Source organism: Morus notabilis, unplaced genomic scaffold (genome assembly GCF_000414095.1).
Source record: "Morus notabilis unplaced genomic scaffold, ASM41409v2 Scaffold470, whole genome shotgun sequence".
In the NCBI taxonomy this organism is placed as follows: domain Eukaryota; kingdom Viridiplantae; phylum Streptophyta; class Magnoliopsida; order Rosales; family Moraceae; genus Morus; species Morus notabilis.
Window position 1 is genome coordinate 17595 of NW_010364811.1, and position 20341 is coordinate 37935.

The window sequence follows — 20341 nt, forward strand, 5'->3', positions numbered from 1 at the left end:
TCTGCGTCTTCAATATCGAAATCATAAATTCAATTTTTCATCCCAAATTTAAGGACAAAAAAGGAAGTATGATCACTGTATTGACTGTATAGATGAAAAATGCATGCTGATGATATGCTTAATTGATTGATTTTAGTTAGTGTTTGCCAATTAGGATGAAGCTACGAAATGGCGGTGGCGGTGGTGGCCGGTGGGGTTTGTTGGACTCATAGTGGGGTGCTGAATCATGTTAAAACAATATATATATGTGTGTGTGTGTGTGTGAGAGAATCTTAAGGTGGTGGACCAATATTTTGTTATATGTGCTTATTGAAACGAAGGACTACATATATTTGGTGCTTTGGAATCTTGAGGATATGTTTTTTGCGACATTGTTTCATTGGGGTGGAAATTTGTTTTATGGGGAAAGATTGTGACTTGGTAACGCCTACTGGTGATTTAATGGAAGGGGTTCTTGAAGAAATATCAGAATATTCAAACAAGTTTTGATTCTTAATTAGGTATCCTTGCGTGGTCATATAATAATAATAGAAAACAAAGAGTTTACAAAAAGTAGACGTAATAATGGAGAGTTAAGTGTTGGAACGATAGAGATAATGTGGAATCTTTATTCTTGTATTTTAATGTTCAACAAAAAGACAGGTCAAATCACCCCGTCATTCTAACGTAAAAAATAAAAATAAAAATAAAAAAAGAAGAAACATAACAGCATGGGCCATGAATGAATATGAAGATAGGCAACATGGTCGAAAAATAGTCTAGTAATTTTCAGTTCAATCACAATTAATGTTATTGTCAATTAACATGCACTTTTTTTCCTTAACAGATTTGAATATAAAAAATGTTATGCAATTAGGCCTTATCTGGTGCAAAGGATTAAGTGGGGGACGTGGATATGGTTAACTATCCCTGGTGCTTAATTTTAGGATGGGAAAATTAGTATCAATTATCTCAAATACATGAGTTAACTTATCCCATGAAAAGCAAAAAATATTTTATTTTCTCTTAACTCCTCTCTCTCAGCAATAAGCACTCATCGAAGTAGTTATTATTTTTATTTTAAAAAATAATAACGTCCTCTACTGATAATACTCAAAATCTTGCATACTAAATGCAACCTTAGTGTCAATGTCAAATAAATGTCTATCGTGACGAATTTAAGGGCGTGGGTCTTCAGCTATACAATTCAATGCAAGAAATTATTATCTACCATTACTATATATCCTATGATAAATTATAAAAGAATAAAACAAATTTGTGTAGAGATGGAGGTAGGTTGATACGTTGTATGTAGCCTAATTATAGATGTAAAAAAAATGGTACAAATCTATAGGAAGATACGAGTATGCAGTTAGGTAATCATAGATTACATAACTTATAATTTAAGCGAAAAAAGAGGAAGAAGATTACATATTCCATAGTGCATTAAATATCAATACTACAAAAAAAAAATGTTGAATGCTAACTTTTTGGGTGCGTTTGGAATTATTTTTAAAAACGTTTTCGTATGTCTTTTGAGGCACGAAAACGAAAACGGTCTACAAATCGCGTTTGTTTAATAAAAGTTTTAAAAATGGAAACGTAAACAAAAACAAAAAACAATGAGAATGATTTTTGTGAAGAAAGTAGCAAACGATTTAAAGTTGTTTTCCCTTTTCTATTTTTATTTTCTAGTACTTATCAACAAAGTTATATTAAATAATTAATTATTAATTAAAAATCATATTAATAACTAATTAATAATTAATAAATAGAAATACTTAATAACTAATAAATATATAGTAATTACTTAATTATTAATTAAATATTAATTTATTACTATTAAGTTTTTAATTTTATTAATAAAATAATTAAATAATATAGTAATTAGTTATTTAAATAAAGATTAATTGCCAAAAATTAATTATATAACATATTAACAATAAAACAAGTAATAATAGGTTATTAAATAAATAATTAATAATTAATATATCAATCATATATTATGTTAATAATAATCTATAAATTAGTAAATAGTTGGTAAATAAAAAATAAATAGTATATATCAAATAATAGATTATTAAATAAACATTAGTAATTAATTAACTAATTATTTAATTATGTAACTAAAAGTTAATAATTTAAGTAGTAAACGGAATATTAATAAATTATGTATATACTAATTATTTTTCTTAATACACTAATTAATTACTTATAATCTAATAAATATGAGCACATTACTAACATAATAATTACTTATAATTAATTATTAATTAGTATTTTTTTAATTATGTAGCATATAAATTTATTATATATAATTTAATTATTAATGTACTCATTAATGATAATTTATCCATTATTATATTATTAATATTTATCAATTATTAATTACTTAAAATATTAATTTAAGATTATTAATTACATGTACTCAAAACAAACACAAATGTAACCAAACACGATTTCACTTTTTTATCATACTCAAACCAATCTCTTGAAAGACCATCAAACATAATTTCGAAATCAGTTTTAGAATGATTTTCAAAACAATCTCATTTTTATTTTTGTACCGAAAACAAAACCATTTTGAAAATATTACCAAACGGGCGCTTTAATTTTCCTTTTTCCATTTGACATTTTTAATATCTTTTTCATTCTTTTTGTATGCACCATTTTATAGCTTTCTATATTTTAATCTTCATTTTTGTTGTATATTATATTGTTCTCTCATTACTAGAGATGGTAGCACTTCTAAGTTAAAATCCGTTTAAGAATATTTTTAATATAAACGCGCATCACTTGTACTTTTGTCAATTTACAAATTTAGTTTTTTTTTTTTCAAGTAAAATTTACACTGTTTTTATCTTAGATTGAATTGAGGAGTGCTAGCAACGACCTCTCATTCAAAATAAAAGATTTGTGCGTGACATGGTTTTAAAAATGATCATATTTAACTTTCATGTGGCTTACGACGACAACTTTCTATTTTCAATCATCAATGATGATGGCGAGAGACATGTTTGGAGAGAGAAAGAGGCGCATGAGCATTTCTAAGATCATTCTTTTTAACTATCAGTAGGTATCACTATTTTAACCTTTAGATTAAGACTATTGTTTTAACCTTTAGATTAAGATTTCAACAACAGGATCTATAAGTGTCTATATTAAAAATTTGCAGCATGCGATATAGAATTACTACCATCACAAATCAGACCCTTTAAAACTTAATCTAATAGTTAAACTGATAATACCTAAAAATGGTTAAAAGAACAAATTCTATGATAGAAAAACCTTTTTCTTATACCTAAAATTTATGCTCGTATTTTTTATTTCCCTTATAACCTTCTATTTACTCCTCCTTCTAGGCTAATTTACATATAAAATAGTAGGTTAAAATAAGTAAATAATTGAATTAAATATCACGTAGTACTAAATAAATAATTTACCTAGTAAATTTTTTATTTATCACTATTTACTACAAAAATATTTTTAAATGTTGCGATATGTTTACTTTCTTTATTTTCGTAAAAATACTATTTACTACAATTCTTTGTGAATAACTAGACCTAAATAAGGAGATAATTATACTACGTGGTATACCTTGAGTTGAAAATTTAACAAAACTTTTAAAATATTATAAATTAAGCAAAATGACATAGTATTTTTGCTAATCACAGAAATGACATAGTTATTATCACTATGATATCACATTTTGTACCATATAATAATATAGCCATTATTTTAATAATATTAAATTTTACTATTCTTATAATATTTTAAAATTTACTATATTTAAGCTCTATTATTTAAAATTTACCATTTAATGTTCTTATATGTGTAAAGTGCCCCCTTTATTAGTATCAAGCCCAATTCAACATTCCTGAGCATACACAAAGATGAAGGTGGGGGGAATAGACCATATTAAGTGAGTAATAAAAATTAATAGGCCTACATTTTAGTTAGAAAATAAACTAAAGTGTGAATCAAAATTTACAACAACACAAAAATATGAAAATAACCCCACTTAAATAGAAACTTGTTCCTAAATGAAACCCTAGAATTCATGCCTTTCTCCTTATTTTTTCTTTCTCCTCACGTTTGTGCTCTCTCCTCTCTATTGTTGTTTCTCTACCCTTTCCTCACTACTGCTTTCTCCCTCCTCGTCGATGGTCTCTCTCTCCACCCGAAGCGTCATTGTGAAAGGAAATGTAAAGAGTCACGGGGAAGACCAAAAATCGTGCATTGAAAAAGATAAATCTGAACACTATACTTGTTCTTCTCTCTTAGGGTAATTTTTCCGCACTGGAGAACGGTCGAAGATCCTTTGAGAGAAAAAGAGAGAGATGGAGACCCATGGAGAATGACACAGAGCATAGAGAAAAGGGGATTGAGAGAGGGATAAAAAAAAAAAAAAAAAAAAAAAGTAAAATTAGAAAACGAAAAATTCAATCATAAAATAGTCTATTAATTTCTATACATTGATACGTTGGTTATTTCTTTATACATTATTAAATTCAAAGAAGGTAGGTCATGGTGGATTTTTTTTTTTTTTTTTTTTTGTTTGGTTTTTTTTTTTTTTTTTTTTTTTTTTTTCAATTTTGTACTCGGCTACATTTGTCACTTTTTATCGTTTTTGTATCTACACGTGGTCAATGTATATAATTTTAGGATGATAATTTTACCCATTAATTTATTTATCCGCAAAGACACACTTAAACAAGGCTGGAAAAATTTATTTCAATGGATATAGGTTATGAGACAGAGACAGTTTAGAAATCTTCGACCATATTTCTTGTAATTTACTCGCACAGTTTAATTATATCGTATTATAAACTATATGAATATTATGTATAATATGTCATAATATAATATAATTGTAAATATAAATCTTCGACCATATTTCTTGTAATTTACTCGCACAGTTTAATTATATCGTATTATAAACTATATGAATATTATGTATAATATGTCATAATATAATATAATTGTAAATATAATATATCACATAGTATATATGAAAATTTAAAAATATTTTTCTTTTATTAATTTCAACTTTATGTTTTTGTATAGTTGTGTTGATTAATTGATTAATTATTTATTCTACGATGAAATTAACTAATCGGCTAATCATGTAATCGCGAGTATCCTAAATTTGTGATGGAGAAATGCGCTCCGTAACTCGTTAACTTATGAAAATTTATTTAGAACTCTATTGGATAGGTATAAGGATGACAATTCATATCACGTGTCGTGTTTTAATCGTTTCTTTCTAAATTTGCAGTCAACTCAAATACGACCCGTGACACGAAATTTTTTAAAAACCGCAACACGAACATGGCACGACCACTTTACGGGTTGACACAACACGACGTGAAAATGACATGTGAACCCGAAATTGACATGAAAATTGTATACTTTTATTTAATTTTTTACATATTAGAAATAACTTAAAATTTATAACACACTAAATTACAATAACATCCATTGAAATTAAACAAATAATAGTATAAGATTTTGAGTATAACTATCATGATATCACAAGTTCATAATAAAATTAAAAAATTTATATTGAAAAATATATGTATTTTTTAGTTTTTTACGAGTTTCGTGTCGTGTTCAGATTAGGCGGGTCCAACCCGAAATTGACTCGTATTTTTCGTGTTAATACCAGGTCGACCCAATTCTGACCAGAACCTTTTTTTTCTCAACCCAAACCCGTAAAATTCGTGTCATTTTCGATTCGTATTGTCGTGTCGTGACCTATATTACCGGCCCTAGTAAGGTAAATGTAAGAAATAAAGTCATGTATGATTTATTTTTAACTCTTTTTATAACTCATTTATCATTTAATTAATCCTTTATTTTAATTATAATTTAACTAAAATAAAATTAAAATATTTAGTGGACATAAATGCACGTGCCTTTGCATGTGCAGTTTTTGCTTATACTTTTGTTAAGGGCCTAATCCTATTTTCTAAGGGGTTGTTTAGTTGGGGGATTCGTACCCCGATTCGAATTATGATTCATGGTTCGTTAGTGTTTTTTCTCATAAAAAATACACATAAATTAAAAATAATTCTAATCTCATAATTCTAATTTATGAACTAAACGGCTCTTAAATTTTTTCATACGGGATTTCTGATCGGGTCAAAACCGAGTCCACCTGAATCAGTCAGGCGGGTCCCAAGAATTGGCCTAAACCGCTAAAGTCTGTTTGCTTTGTTTTTCAGGAAAAATAAAATAAAAACGTTTAAAAAAAAAAAAAAAAGAAGAGAGAGAGGGCGCATCGTCATGGCGTAAAGTCCACCGCGTCCGTCTTCCGAGTCTTCTCGTCGGAGCTCAGTTCAATACAATAACTCAATTGAAGGAAAAATGGGTTCCAGCTTTCTCATATTGCTTCTGCTGCTTCTTCTTCTTCTTCTCAATCTGCTCTTACCCTTTTCGTCTGGTAATTAAATCTCTCTCTAGATTGATTTATGTTTAATGGGGTTTTCTGTCTCTCTTGGACCGTGGATTTCTAGTTTGGAAACTCCCATGTGTTCTTTCCTTTTGCTTTGTTCCATGCTTGTGTAGAAAGTTACATATTTCTTTCATATTTCCTTTTGTTTTTGTTGTTTCTTCTCCCCATAATCAAGTTTTGTTCTTTGAGGTTTTTTTGCAAGTCATTTTGTAATTTGTTATGTTTCTTGGAGTCAAGAGCACAAAACTGGAATTGGGTAGTTGGGAATTTGTATTTAATCGTGATTTTTGGTTTATAGTTTTTTTTAATGTGTACTTTAAATAAGATATGTTATGCAACTAGCGGTTCATACAACTTGGACTCTATGAAGATTGAATTTTCAAGAATTGGAATTATATATCTTCAGTCTCATGTTTGTTTCTTTTGCCAAAGAGGTTACAATTTGCTTTAAAATAGGTTCGGTTGAATACACCAAGTAAAAGACGAAAAGCATAAAAGTTCATACTGGCGTATAGATAAGATTTTGTTGAGAATTTTCCATAGGGATGAAATGGACGATTTGATGGTATTGTTCCGGTTAGGTAAGTGTTGCAAACAGTCCCTTTAATCATTGCATAAATGAAAAGGGGTTGCTGATACTATTTTGTTACTCTCATAATTCAATTTTTTTGGTCATTAAGACTTTAGATCTATTTCAATGTAGGTAAATCAGATGGACTCTGTATTTCACAAGGTGGTCGGTTTCCACCATTCTCATCCCAAGGGAAGCCTCCAAAAAGGGTAAGCAAGGGATCAAAAGATTTGACCCTTTGCAGGGTGTTCTGCCGAAAAACTTGCTGCGATGCAGCTCAGACACATCCTGCTTTGTTAACCATTAGGAAGCTGGCTTCAACAGGAGAAGCCAGTCAAGAATGCTTGCAATTGTGGGAGCTATTGGAGTGTTCAATCTGTGATCCACGTGTTGGTGTTCAGCCAGGACCTCCTTTAATATGCACCTCTTTCTGCGACAGGGTCTTTGGGGCATGCTCTGATGCTTACTTCTCCATGGAGACTGTGACACAGGTGTGTATATAAGCCCTCAAATACTAGACCATATGATTTATTCCAAGGGTATAAATATATGTCTAAAGAAAAAAAGAAGTTTGTCTCCGGTCATGTCGAGGGGATGGGAGAGTTTATGGGGGCTTACTTTATCTTGTGCTACAACGATATATTTATGAGGTACTCCATATCTCGTTATGGTTTCATTAGCAACTTAAGGATGCTTTCATCCTTTGTCAGCGTTTTCCGGCAGTGGCAGTGATTTTGTGTACCTTTTAGTGATGAAACAATTGAGCTGGTATACTGTTTTTTTCGTGTAGGCTTGATAAAACCCTGTTTTTGATTAAGAGTTTGCCTTCCAGGTTCTAGCACCATGTGGAGTAAACGATTTCGTTTGTGGTAGGGCTTCACAGTGGGTTCACAACGGTACAGAGCTGTGTCACGCTGCAGGTTTAGCAGTTAAAGATGATGCACATGTTGAAGAAAAATCATGCTATGGTAGTAAAGCCAGTCTTGATTTGATTGCTGATTCGTGGAAAGCTTCACGGTCTGTGGTGCTGCAGAAAGGTGGTGGCTTGGGGGTGTTGGATGACTTTCAGCAGTGGGCGGCGGAAATGCCGTTTAGTGAAAGAGTTTCATGGGCAGTCGGAGGGATGGTTCTTACGGCAGGATTGTTGTTTCTGAGGTTAGATACTTTTCCCCTGCCACCTTTACATGTTTTCTATTTTTTTTTTCTCTTTTGTTCCAATTTGAGGCGTTTACAAGTTTGTTTTCTTCTCAAAGCACAATTGGTGCTCTTTCGTTTTTGTTCTGCTGCTCTTTGCATGATAAACAAAAATTTTTTTTTTCTTTAGCGAGATGATTATTTCATTGTCTTTATTTCTTATGCGACTATGATAAGGCATTATAGTGGAGTGCAATGAAAATGGAATTCAAATTATACGTCTATGTAATTTGAGTATGTTACAAAATTTATTTATCAACTATTGCAGCAAACGGAAAAACTACAGTCAGCGTCAGAAGCTTGCCGGTATTCAGCGGACTGCGAAGAAACTAGAAACCAAGAAGAGCCAGAAATCTCCTGGCAATCAAGGAAATAAGAAGGGAAGATGATGATCTCGTGTTAGGTGAGCGTAATTAGTTTGTCAATTTACAGGTGAATCATAGTTGAATTGTTGTAAAATTAAAACTTTTCTTGCTCTTGTACTATTTTATTAGAAGTAGACTTGTATTAGCAGACAGTGTTTATCCAATATTTTGGATTCATGAGTTTCAATTTTGAAAATTACAATCTGGAGTTTCTCTTCTGTCTGATTTGCTTCTAGTTGATTTAAAAAGTTTACTATCATTAGCATGATGCACCAACTTGTCCAGAACTCTGGATCCATAGAATTTGTCCAGTTTATTCATTCTTCAGTACCGAGTTTTATGCTCTTGGTTAAATGCTGTTATCACATTAATTTTAGAATCTTAATTAGGAGTTTCCCTACCGGTAGTGCATGTTTCATGAACGTTGAATCTGAATCAAAATCATATAAAAAAGAAAAAGTGTGCAAAGCTGACAAATATTGATACATATCTAACAATTTGAAACAGAGCCTTACCGATAGTGTATTTTTTATACCTTACCATAAAATTATCATAACAATTAAGTCATATATATTGGAAGCCATTTTACAAGTGATCTGTCAACAAAATCAGTGAAATTACTCGTTGAAAAATGACAGAATACCATGGGGTGAAGGTTTAATTTTACACAAAACCAAAAGGTTGAATGCACGCCTTCAATTTCTAAACTCTACTCACAAATTGCACCTCTTGAGGTACAAACACAGCAAGTAACCTAATGCATATTTGATTTACAAACTTCATAAAGAATTTCTGTGCAACTAAATCCGCAATTCCCAAGCTTCAATATCAATCGTGACGGTTAATAGACTCTGAGTGCGACAGCAGGGGGTCACTTTTTTTTTTTTTCCTCAAGATCACTAGCTGTCTCTCCCATTCAACTGAAAGAAATACCTCAGAACTCTCCACATAAGAAATTTCTGTATCATTAGATCTTTCCAGCTTTAGGAGGCTGGCCATGCAAAGATGGAAAAAGGGTCATCAGATTCATATGGAAAACATGTTGTGGGAGATAAGATAACCAAAAAAGGAGAACAAAAGAAAAGAAGAGAATGATACCTTTTTGAGTTTTATTCTGGATGAGTTAGAACCACTAGATGATGCTTTATTGTCGAATGGTTTCAATATTTCGAAAGAACACACTAGACCTTCATCAACACTCAATAGAGCACCAGCATTGTCAAATTCCCCGCCATAGTTTGGAGCTGAAAAGATTGTGACTAATCTCCTTTTAGCAAAAAACTCATACCCATCTTCCACCACCTGCAGAAAAGAAAAATGAAAAAACTTTATTACTCCAACCCAAAAGATCAATCATTCTGACCAACAATGATTAACGCATATTTGCTTCACTTGCATTTTTCTATTGGATTACCTGGTGCCCTCTGCAAATGAGATCAAGGTCATTCTTCTCCAAGAGCTCAGCAACTTTGTCAGGTCCAAAGGTACACGAAACGCCTCGATCACTGTCTGCCCAGCCCTCAATTGAAGAGTCAGGATCAGACCAAAGAAGATCACAGAGAAGACCAGAATCTGGGATTTCAGTAGGTCTCGGAAGTTCCTTTATTTGATCCAGACGTTGCAGCTCGGGGGAGAGCCCTCCATGCATACAGAGTATCTTGTCGTCGATGAGCGCCGCCACGGGCAAGCAGTTGAAGCAGTTGGTAAAAATTTTCCAAAGTCTGACATTGAATCTCCTCTTACACTCATCATAGAACCCGTAAATCCGGTTGATCTTTGCGTCTTCGTGATTTCCCCTCAAGAGAAAGATTTTATCAGGATATCTTATTTTGTAGGCCAAGAGCAAACATATTGTCTCTAGACTTTGCTTGCCCCTATCCACATAGTCCCCAAGGAAGAGGTAGTTTGCAGCAGGAGGGTAGCCACCATATTCAAATAGCCTCAGCAGATCTTGGTATTGCCCATGTATATCACCTGCAAGAAAAGAAGCCTGAAATATTAGAATAAGCAAGAGTAGAAACTGAACTATGTTTTTTCCCCCCCTTCATTTTACAGATAATTTATGCCCTGTGATTTATGTGAAATGTAGGGATAAAAACAAAATATAATGCCTTAGGTCGCTGTAAAGATGCAAAGCCAATGACATCAAAGGACTAAAAGGCAATTAGGGAGCCAAGGAAAATCCAAGGAAGTAACTTTGTCACTCCACTTCTCTCATTTCCATGGTTCTAGAGTGTGTGATTGATAACAAAAGAATGCATCATATCAATATTGAGTAATCAACTGTGAGAACATCAGCTAAATAAACTAGTCCATAACACAAAAGAAGTTATACAATTCCTAAAATTTCCCTAAAAAGTACATCATTTAATATACCAGGAAACTCCACAAAATGAATCTCATCAATCAAGAACTAGCATAATATACGGACAAATGGACCTTTTGGCCACCCAAGTATCCACGACCCTACAAGGCTTAAATCATTCAAGAAGGATTGTATGTAACATGTAAAAATGAAGGCGTATCATGACAAATGTCATCCTATGTAAGAGCGACTTTGTAAGTGATAAAAACAAAGAATTTATCTATGACATACTAACACCACAATTTTGTATACTAATTTATCTACAATATTGTATGCAACATTATGACTTGGTACTTCGCCAAAACTGAAGACAAACCCTTAAATTTATTTTAAAAAAGCACCCCTTTATTCAACAGAATGAGGTCTAAACAACCATCCCGGCAACACATTTAATCTTAAAAGCTAATCATTCTGCTTTTGCAAATAAAACCCAGGTGGGGTTCCTCCAAAAGTTTATCAACAAACACCAATCAAAAAACCCATTTACCAATTCAAGTGAGCTTCTTATCCAAGATCAATTCTTTCACACAAACATCTCTAGACAAAAAATATAATACAATTGAATCGTTCAATTCAATAGCAATATCATCATGGGGAAGAGAGAGAGAGAGAGAGCTGACCACAGATGCGAATAGGAGCGTGGAGTTGGAGGAGATTAGGCTGAGAAAGGAAGACTTGGCGAGCGTTGACGCAGAGTTGACGGATCTCTCCCTCTGAGAGCTTAACCTGTTTCCCTCCTCTTCCTTCTAAAAGCCTTCTTATAACGTCGTCCAATACCCCTTTATCCATCATCCCCTCCATTGTCATCATCATCATCTTTCCTCAATTCTTTCTTTCTTTCAAGAAAAAGATAAAAATAGCTCTTGTGAATCAGAAAGCCAAGTTCTTTCGGGTGTAAAAGAAAAATGGAGAGCAAAGAAAATAAAGTTCGTCAACAAAGACAAAAGGGTCGATTTATACGTTAGGATTTTTCTGGTGGATTGAAGGACAAAAAAAAAAAAAAAGGAAAAAGAGAGATCAAGAGGAAGAAAGAAATATCAGAGAATTGTTGAACAAGAGAGAGAGAGAGAGAGAGAGAGAGAGAGAGAGAGAGAAAAGAAGGATTAGAAGCAAATTTGGGATATGGGTTGTCTCTCTCTCTCTCTCTGTTTTTTTTTTTTTTTTTTTTTTTTCTATGTACTTTTTTTTATTACTATTTTTTGTTTTTGTTTTATCAGTGGCAAGTAGATATGATATTGATTCAATGGGTTTGAAAGCTTCAAAGTCGGAGGACAAAAACAGAGACCGGCGCATGATAGCAGCACGGTACACGTGGGACGGTGTTTCTATTTTTATTTTTATTTTTATTTTTTTGGGTGTGTGTAATTGTGGGTTGGTCTTGTCTTAAAAGATTGGTTTGGTTGGTTGTTTGTTTTGTTAGTTGGTCTCTAGTCATCAAAATTCTAGAATTTGCCTTCATACACACACAAGCAAAATCGGACAATTTGTTGGTCTTCCATTACTGTTAACGGCCATCACTAACAAATTGGTCTTATTAAGGCCTCGTTTATTTCACCGATTCAAGTTTTCAGTTTAAGGTTTCTACAGTAAAAAGTTCTCAAAAAATGTCACATCTAACTTTCTCTGCTACAGTGAAAAGCTCTCAAAAAATGTCACATCTTAGCTCGAATTAAAAACTCGAATCCACGAAGTGAACGCGGCCTTAATTACTAACAATTATTTGGGCTCGGGCGGCTTACCTATTCATGATGTGAATCTACTAATCGACCTAACAATGTGTTAATCATGTTTTAAGCACACAATCCGTGTATTTATCACATGATTAAATGAGACACCTAATGTTATATATTTTAATTGATACATTTTTTAGTCAACTCTTAATAAAAAATTTCTTTAGTGTAAAAGTTTTTATAACATTTTCTTACAATTCAATGATGAGTAGTGTTCGGGGGCGTGAGCTCCGACGAAGCCCTTTGAGATGCCATGTTGGAGCTTGCGGAGTATTGACCATCTTTGTTTAATCATGTTTCATTTTGATGTCTTATTATGCCAAAAATATAATGAAATTTCACGAGCAAGAGTTTTATTTTCGATCGCCATATTCGTATTAAGTTTCGTTACTTTTGTAAAAAAATGATGAAATAAATATATATGTGTGTTGTCCTACATAAAAAGTGAATGGAGATGTGAAATAATTTATATGCATGTAAGGATTTAAGACTTAATAGCTTAATCTTTTGAGTCAAGTTGTACTCCTAAAGTGTATTGAGTCAGTTTCACATGTGGTGTCTCCCCAACAAGTAGTATCAGAGCCGATGGTTCGTACTGGGCCAAGCAATCACACTCAGTTGTAGTTTCATATGCGGATGGTGGAACATTTGGTGGACTTGCATGGTTTCGGCTCTCTTTTCCATGCTCGAGTTGGCTCTCATTTGGAGTGTGATGCTTGGATGTGCAGGCTATTAGAAATTTTACTTCGAGAGTGAGCTCGGTGAACACACACATGAGGGAGAGATTATTGAGAAAAGTGCATAAAATTCCAAATTTATCTCCCTTCTAATGTGCAAAACGATTGAAATCTTTCCCTTTTTTCGCTAAATAAAACGCCTTTCATTGTTTCTAGTCTTTGGTAATATTTTTCTCCTCTCCGTTTTGATAAATATTTATACTTTGCTCATTACAGAATGTTGCTAATCCTTTTTTCCTCTATGTGCATCGTTTGGATTAAAAAAAAAAGGGAGAATGATTTTGCAATTGGTTGTACATGTACTTGTTGATGAGATTTTGATGCTTCATAATGAATTGTTGAACTAGAGTTTGATTGGTAACTAATGGCGTTAGTTGTATGCATATCATTTATTGAATAAATTTTAAGCTCGTTACAATTTTTTTTTAAAGATGAAGGGTCATAAACCGCCCACTCCACTTGCCTCTAAGCCGCCCAACCCGCTATACTATTGTGCGGTTATGGATTGAGATTTTAGAAAATTTCCGATCTCTTAAACTGCCCGTCACTTGCTGAACTTGCCCATGAACAACCCTAGCTTCGATGTCTTCTTCTTCAGCTGATGACCAGACATTGCTTCTTAGCTGAACTTAGGCTTTTATAGGCTCCATAATTGCCTTTCGACTCTATTTATTGAATCAACGTCTTAAGCTCAAAGGCTCCATAAATGCCTTTCGACTCTATTTCTTGGATCAACGTTTTAAGCTCACTAATAAGAGGTAATATTGATTTCAAATTGATAGAATTTTGATCAGCTTTAATGTTTAAAAATCTACACTACTAATTAGATATCCGACAGTGGAAAACTTTAAAAACATAAACGGTTTTGCTAATAAGTCTTTCTTATCACATAAGTGCCATTAGAATTTATATTTCTAAACTATGCCGATTAGTAGTAGGGTCTGACGGGCATTCTCACAAAATAAGATGAAAAGTTCACATTTTAGCATAGTCATGAGAGATTAAAGAAATGTGTCGAGATAAGAATTGAGACGTCTTAGCACGGCACTGAATCATAGAAGCAAGCACCATATAATTGGCCGGCGCATTTTAGCAGGAAATTAGGTACACGCGGATAATTTGCAAAAGTAAAATAGATAATATAATATAAAATAAAGAAAAGGCGAAGTAAGGTTGGAATGAAGTTGAAGATTTTGTGGGCTTTTGGGGAATTGGGAGAAGGGAAAACCGCGTCATTTGAATAGGTTCCCTCAACGTACCTGTATTGGTGGACCGCATGCTTTAGAATTTCTGGTATATTGCCTCCATCAATGATAAAAGTGGGCAATTCAAATTTATATATCATTTTCTTGAGCTTTTTTGAGCTGACCAATCATTGATTGCCACGTCCAGTTGGTCCCCTTGGTTGGGGATTTTTATCAAGCAAAGTCATAGTAGAAGCTCCTTCCTATTAGTTGGAAAAAGGAAAATTAGGTTATGTGAGTAATAAAAAAAGTAATAGAAATGTCCGAAGTTAGGGGAATTATTGGACAGTTTGGAAATAATGGCTTAAATGCACTTTTGTAATATTTTACATATTTTTCATTAAGGCATTTTCCTTGCTTCTAGCAAATGCAAACATACCATGGAAGGGGAAAGTAACGTACACGGAGGCAATAGAATTTGAGTACAAAATAAAGCTTTCATTAGTTGATTCAGTTTGGTTGTTCAGGTGTCAGGCATGTTAGTCTCATCAACTTTTTTACGTCCGGAGACAGATCCAAAAAATTGAGTGAGAATGTACGCACATAATATTTCAGATTTTAAAGGAGTGCATATGTAATTTTAGATTTTTAAGGATGACAAACCATAAATTTTAACAAAATACAAATACAAAAGAAAAAAATTATGTGAGAACTTTTTACTGTAATAAAAAAATTAGATGTGACAGTTTTTAAAAATTTTTTATTGTAATAAAATTTAAATTTTAAACTCAAATTAGCGAAAAGAACAGGGATGCGACCGCCCATCATCAAGATATGGCTTCCCCGCTATTTATGCTTCAACTTCTTAGGTGACCCCTGTGCTTCTTGAACTCGAAAGCTTGAACATGCTTTTTTTTTTAAGAAACATTTTGTTTTTTTTAAGAAAACACTTTTTTTGTTTTATTTTTTCTTGTTTTGTTTTTTATAAGATGCCTGTTAAGTTAAAAAAATATATATATTATAAGACAACAATTCGCCAGCTACATTGTTGTTGTTTTGTTTTGACTTTTTTTTGTTTTTTGTTTAGTTCACGACGATTAATAGGCCTCACCACCACCGGTTCATAAAACGCTCTCATAAGTCGATTTCAACAGTGATTTATGAACAAACACAAACTTGATAGCTTTTTCCATAGGTGGTGGCAATGGGCCATATTGGCTGAACCCTAGACCATACATAGGACAAACAATTCAAAAATAATAAAAAAGATGTCCATTTATTTTCAAGCAATAAATCTTCAATCTGATGAAATTTCTAGATGATATAACTGAGATAAATCAAGGATAAGGAAAGAATATCATGCTGATATATCCATCTAATTGTTAGACACAAAATTTCCATCTAATTTTAGTGTCTCAATTAATTTCTGATGTTTATTAATCATAATGTGTCACTTTATTTAAAAATTTTGAAATGCTTTTAAAACTCATGGCTAGAGTTTTCACTTTCAGCTGCAAGTCAAAATTAAAAAAAAAAAAGAAAAAAGAAAAGAAAAGAAAAAAAATCCCCTTCTAAAGACTATTTATAATGCCAATTATTCCAAATAACAGATAATTAAAAGTTCCATATCAACATAATCGATTTCTACCTGTAAGTAAAAAATAGCAAGAATCGATCAAAAAAACACAATCTTTGTAGACAATAGTTTCTTGCAAGTCAAGAAAGCCGTTAAAAAAAAATCTCAAAAGGAAGAAACACTTATCCAATTGCAATTTAAGCCACACCCACACTAAGGGCTCTCTTCAAAATCGTCAACAGGAAAACTCGCACTGGCAATTCCCACAGAGAATTCCAAGTCGTCGCCGCTTCTTTTGACCTCAACAATATCAACCCAGAACTAGAACGAGAAAAGCTTCGTACTCAACCCTTCCAAGCTCTCCAGCTTTCGATTCGAAATAAAGCCTCTAATGGCGGGCTTGTAGTTCAACTGGTACGGGCCCTCCACAGAGAAGCTACAGCTGTTGTTGAAATACGCAGCGAATTTTCCGGTGGAGAGGTCAAGATCGTAATTTTTCACGCCTTTGGGAAGAAGCCCACTGGGCAAGTCGTAGTTTCTGGGGACTTGGTAAACGGAGGGCTTTTCAAAGATGGAAAGTCTTGTTTCGGATATTGTTAAGGAATTTATGTTTGTGAATAGGCAAAAGATTGCGAGTGAAAGCATGAGGTTTTTCTGATTGATGAGAAAGAGGAAGAGGAAACCCACGTTCAATCTGGCGTCTGAAAAGGTTGGGGTGTGAATTTCGTTGGTCCAAGAATAAAATGGTAGTTGGGACTCTGGACTTGGGATTGTGAACGGTTTGGTCTCTTCCTATCGCTGGTGCTTTTTCTGGTAAGTGGTTGAGTTTTGGAACGGTTTGGACTAGTTGGGTATTTTGGCTTTTAGAGGGTAATGTTGACGTTATCGGAATAAAGAGGTAAAGTAAGGATGAAAATTCGTATTGTTGAACCCTCAATTAATACTATAAGCTTTTATTAGAGTATGACCTATTTATTATCCGTGACGGTTTTTTAAATAAGCTAATAAATAGTTGAACTTTGGTAAATTTGATTTATCGGATCTATTACATTATTAAATTTAGTAAATTCGTGATTTATTGGATTTACTCATGACCAAATTTGATCTTGGGATTTATCCGGATTTACCACATGATCAAATTTGATCAACGTGTTGTAATTCTCACGAACGATCTCTCCGGCACGGCCCCTGCAAGTAGATCTCGCGCTCACAGGTCCCGTCGTGGCATCAACGCTAACGACAGGGTCACATGGCAGTGAGCTCTACCTTGCATTACTTAGGAGAAAAAGTATGTATGCTGGTGCATCACTGCATTCATAAAATTGGACCTACCAATGCTCAAATCTCACTAATCAGGCATAAACTTAGTTATCTCGCCAACCCTCACGGTGAGATTTAGTACATTTTAATGGTGAGATTTAGTCAAAATCGTATCGAAATTGAAAAAAAAAAACATAATAAATAATTTTTAATACAGATTTAACGATTAAAAAGTAAAACCTACCCGTAATTTATTTTCAACCCTACACTAAATCTCCATTATAAGTAAGTAGAAAAAGTTGGTATAACATTCAGTAAAAAAAAAAAAAAAAACACAAAGTCGGTATAACAATTAAATTACCCGCGGGCCCTAGATAAATAGTGCCATTACCTTTCAAATGCATGATGTTTATTCAAGTTGTATGCTTCATGCTTAGCTATCTTCAGTGAAGCTGCTCTTGTTCTGCAATTCTGTGTGTGTGTGTGTGTGTGTGTGTGTGTTTTATTACCTTCTTTTCCCCACACATAAGTATACTGTATTGAGCACGTAGATTCTAATTGCACCTACTTGATCTACAACCGTTTGATCAAAAGATAATAATGTTTTTCATGTTACTTTGGAAAATTACAACCACATGATAAGAGATTTTGTCTTTGTATTCTGCGAAAACAGAAAAAGGAAAAAGAAAAAGATTATGTACATATATTTGGATAATAAATATATGTACATATATTAGTCTTTTGTAATATATCTTTCATGTTTGTACCAAATTTTCCTTTTTCCTTTTTGTTGTTGTTGTTGAAAAAAATAAATAAAAGAAGCCGACCTTCATGTTTACAGTTTATATTCTCTATAGATATCTATCATGTTCTTTAGATTGCCCCCAGCTGACACTATCCGAAAATAAATGTGGAAAACATCGACATGTGGTCCTGGTTTAATGTGTGAGGCCAGAAAATAACTTTCATCCCAATTTCTCACCTACCAAACCTCATTGATCATGAGGCTTCTTTCAATTGGGTATTGAACTTCATAGAAGTGTTTTCTGTTTAGACATTTCTAATTAAGTAATTGTATCAGTGATGGAGATTATGGTCCTCCTTGTTGAATTGGGAAGGAGAATTAAAGGAAGGCACAAAAAGTGTAAACTGTAAAGTAAAGGATTCGGAGTTCAAATCCATGATGTGGAGTGGCCATTTATTGAGCCTCACCATAGCTAGTGGAAGTCAACATATTAAAGAAAAAAGAGAAGGCATTACTACTATAATTGCAAATCTAAGAATTCTACGAGGACATTGGGAAAAAAAATAAATAATCCTCCGATTGGTCTATATTTTGAACTGTAAGATTTGTATCATATTCTATTAATTTTGCATACTTTTTTTAAAAAAATTTATTTATTTAATGTTAAGAAACATGCACTACTAGCAAGGATATCTAATCTTATTGTAGAAAGCTTATTTTCAATATGGGAAAAGTTGATTTTTGCACCTGATTTGTTTACTGCATCTAAAACTTAACCGTATGGATTGGCTACAAATGAAAAAATTTACTCAACACGTTTTTTTCTAGGAAACCATAGTCGTTCTAGTATGTGTATCCTGTTGCAATTGTTCAGAAGACTTGATAAGTGGTTCACGCTTGTCTTGATGCTCTAAATCATCCACTATTCGCCTGGATGACTTGGGCTTCCAGTATATTGCATAGAGAATGAGCTGAAGAGTTCCTAGGAAAAATCCAGTCCCATTTGGCAACTACATGGAAAAAAAAAAAAAAAAAAAAATAATAAGACCATTTCCAAAGATTTTACTCACTCTCTGAAATAATCACAACAAAAGATGAAAGAAAAATGTTTAAAAGAGTATGATCAAGTATGTGATATTTGTAAGGAACTTACTCCAACAAACAAGTCTTTTGCCAAAAGGGCATAAGCAGTCCAAACTCCTCCATTTAAGAAAAGGATAAATGAGAGAAGGAAAGGCATGTATTCCACACTCTTTGTTAGAAGTAATGTTTTCTGTACACCAAATGATGCAGAACATGGCATTAATTAAGCAGTTTTACATGAGAAAAACTGCATGTATAGAATTTTTTGCCTTTTTTTTTTCCCCCTACGATGGCTGAAAGAGGTGAAGCATATGCAACCATACTGAAGGCTACGCACAATAACCCGGCAACGTCGATTCGAGTATCTCCGTGTAGCAGAAAGTGAGTGCACAAAATTGCTGCTGCAGGGAAAACCACATCTAGGACCACAACAAGAATGGCAGTCCTAATCTGATATCATAACAAAAGTCTATTATTGAAGCAATAATTTGATGGTAATAAGTAAAAAATTAAATCACACTCGGAAAAGAAGATTGAATGGATTGAGACAACAACAAAAAAAAAAAAAAAAAAAAAAAAAAAAAAGACTAAGAAGAAGAACTTAAATCACACTTGGAAAAGAAGATTGAATGGATTGAGACAAGAAGAAGAAGAAGAAGAAGAAGAAGAAGAAAGATTGACCTTCATCCTTGGAGGTGCAAAGAGTAAGAATATAGTGAGAAAAATGATCTCCACAACAGCACCAAACATATTAACAGTAGCCACTAGAAGGCTGTCAGGCTTAATAAGTCCATAGTAAATCCAAAAGTAAGCATTCAGTAATTTGCTAACATAAGGGATGCTCTCGAATTCCTCCGTCGATCCACGCTTACAGATTCGCCAAAACACGTTTCTGAGAGAATTATAGTTCAGAAAGTTCTTTCAAATTTAGCTTTCATGTTAAAAGGCAAAACTAATTAAGAATTAGAAATGGAAAAACTGAACTAAGCTTATTCAGTAGTACTACTTACGCAGGAGATATGTAAACTAGCCCTGACATAATATTCCCTGTATATGCAGGCTTTAAATCTTTAGAATCAAAACAAAAAATAAAAA

At 33.0% G+C, this 20341-nt stretch overlaps 3 protein-coding genes across 4 annotated transcripts; 1 reads left to right on the forward strand and 2 right to left on the reverse strand.

Annotated features, from left to right (window-relative positions):
• Positions 1 to 6276: 6276 nt before the first annotated feature.
• On the forward strand, positions 6277 to 8784 carry LOC21385167. 2 transcript variants are annotated; one of them, XM_024171453.1, is made up of 5 exons: positions 6372 to 6424; positions 6869 to 7017; positions 7140 to 7498; positions 7840 to 8162; positions 8470 to 8784. In XM_024171453.1, the coding sequence occupies exons 2-5, from the start codon at positions 6987 to 6989 to the stop codon at positions 8588 to 8590; spliced, it is 834 nt and encodes a 277-aa protein (XP_024027221.1). In that variant the 5' UTR covers positions 6372 to 6424; positions 6869 to 6986; the 3' UTR covers positions 8591 to 8784. The 2 variants fall into 2 exon arrangements, with proteins under 2 accessions (XP_024027220.1, XP_024027221.1); XM_024171452.1 differs by lacking the exon at positions 6869 to 7017 and having other exon boundaries at positions 6277 to 6424.
• A 365-nt stretch (positions 8785 to 9149) lies between these two features.
• Positions 9150 to 12089, reverse strand: LOC21385168 (serine/threonine-protein phosphatase PP1). Its single transcript, XM_010107008.2, has 4 exons — positions 11552 to 12089; positions 9981 to 10540; positions 9665 to 9868; positions 9150 to 9557 (listed from the first exon to the last, which is right to left on the reverse strand). Exons 1-4 carry the CDS (start codon positions 11745 to 11747, stop codon positions 9534 to 9536), a joined length of 984 nt encoding a protein of 327 aa, XP_010105310.1. The 5' UTR covers positions 11748 to 12089; the 3' UTR covers positions 9150 to 9533.
• A 6753-nt stretch (positions 12090 to 18842) lies between these two features.
• Positions 18843 to 20298, reverse strand: LOC21385170 (bidirectional sugar transporter SWEET16). Its single transcript, XM_024171451.1, has 5 exons — positions 20257 to 20298; positions 19928 to 20138; positions 19535 to 19696; positions 19317 to 19436; positions 18843 to 19173 (listed from the first exon to the last, which is right to left on the reverse strand). The coding sequence occupies exons 1-5, from the start codon at positions 20283 to 20285 to the stop codon at positions 18988 to 18990; spliced, it is 708 nt and encodes a 235-aa protein (XP_024027219.1). The 5' UTR covers positions 20286 to 20298; the 3' UTR covers positions 18843 to 18987.
• Positions 20299 to 20341: the final 43 nt, after the last annotated feature.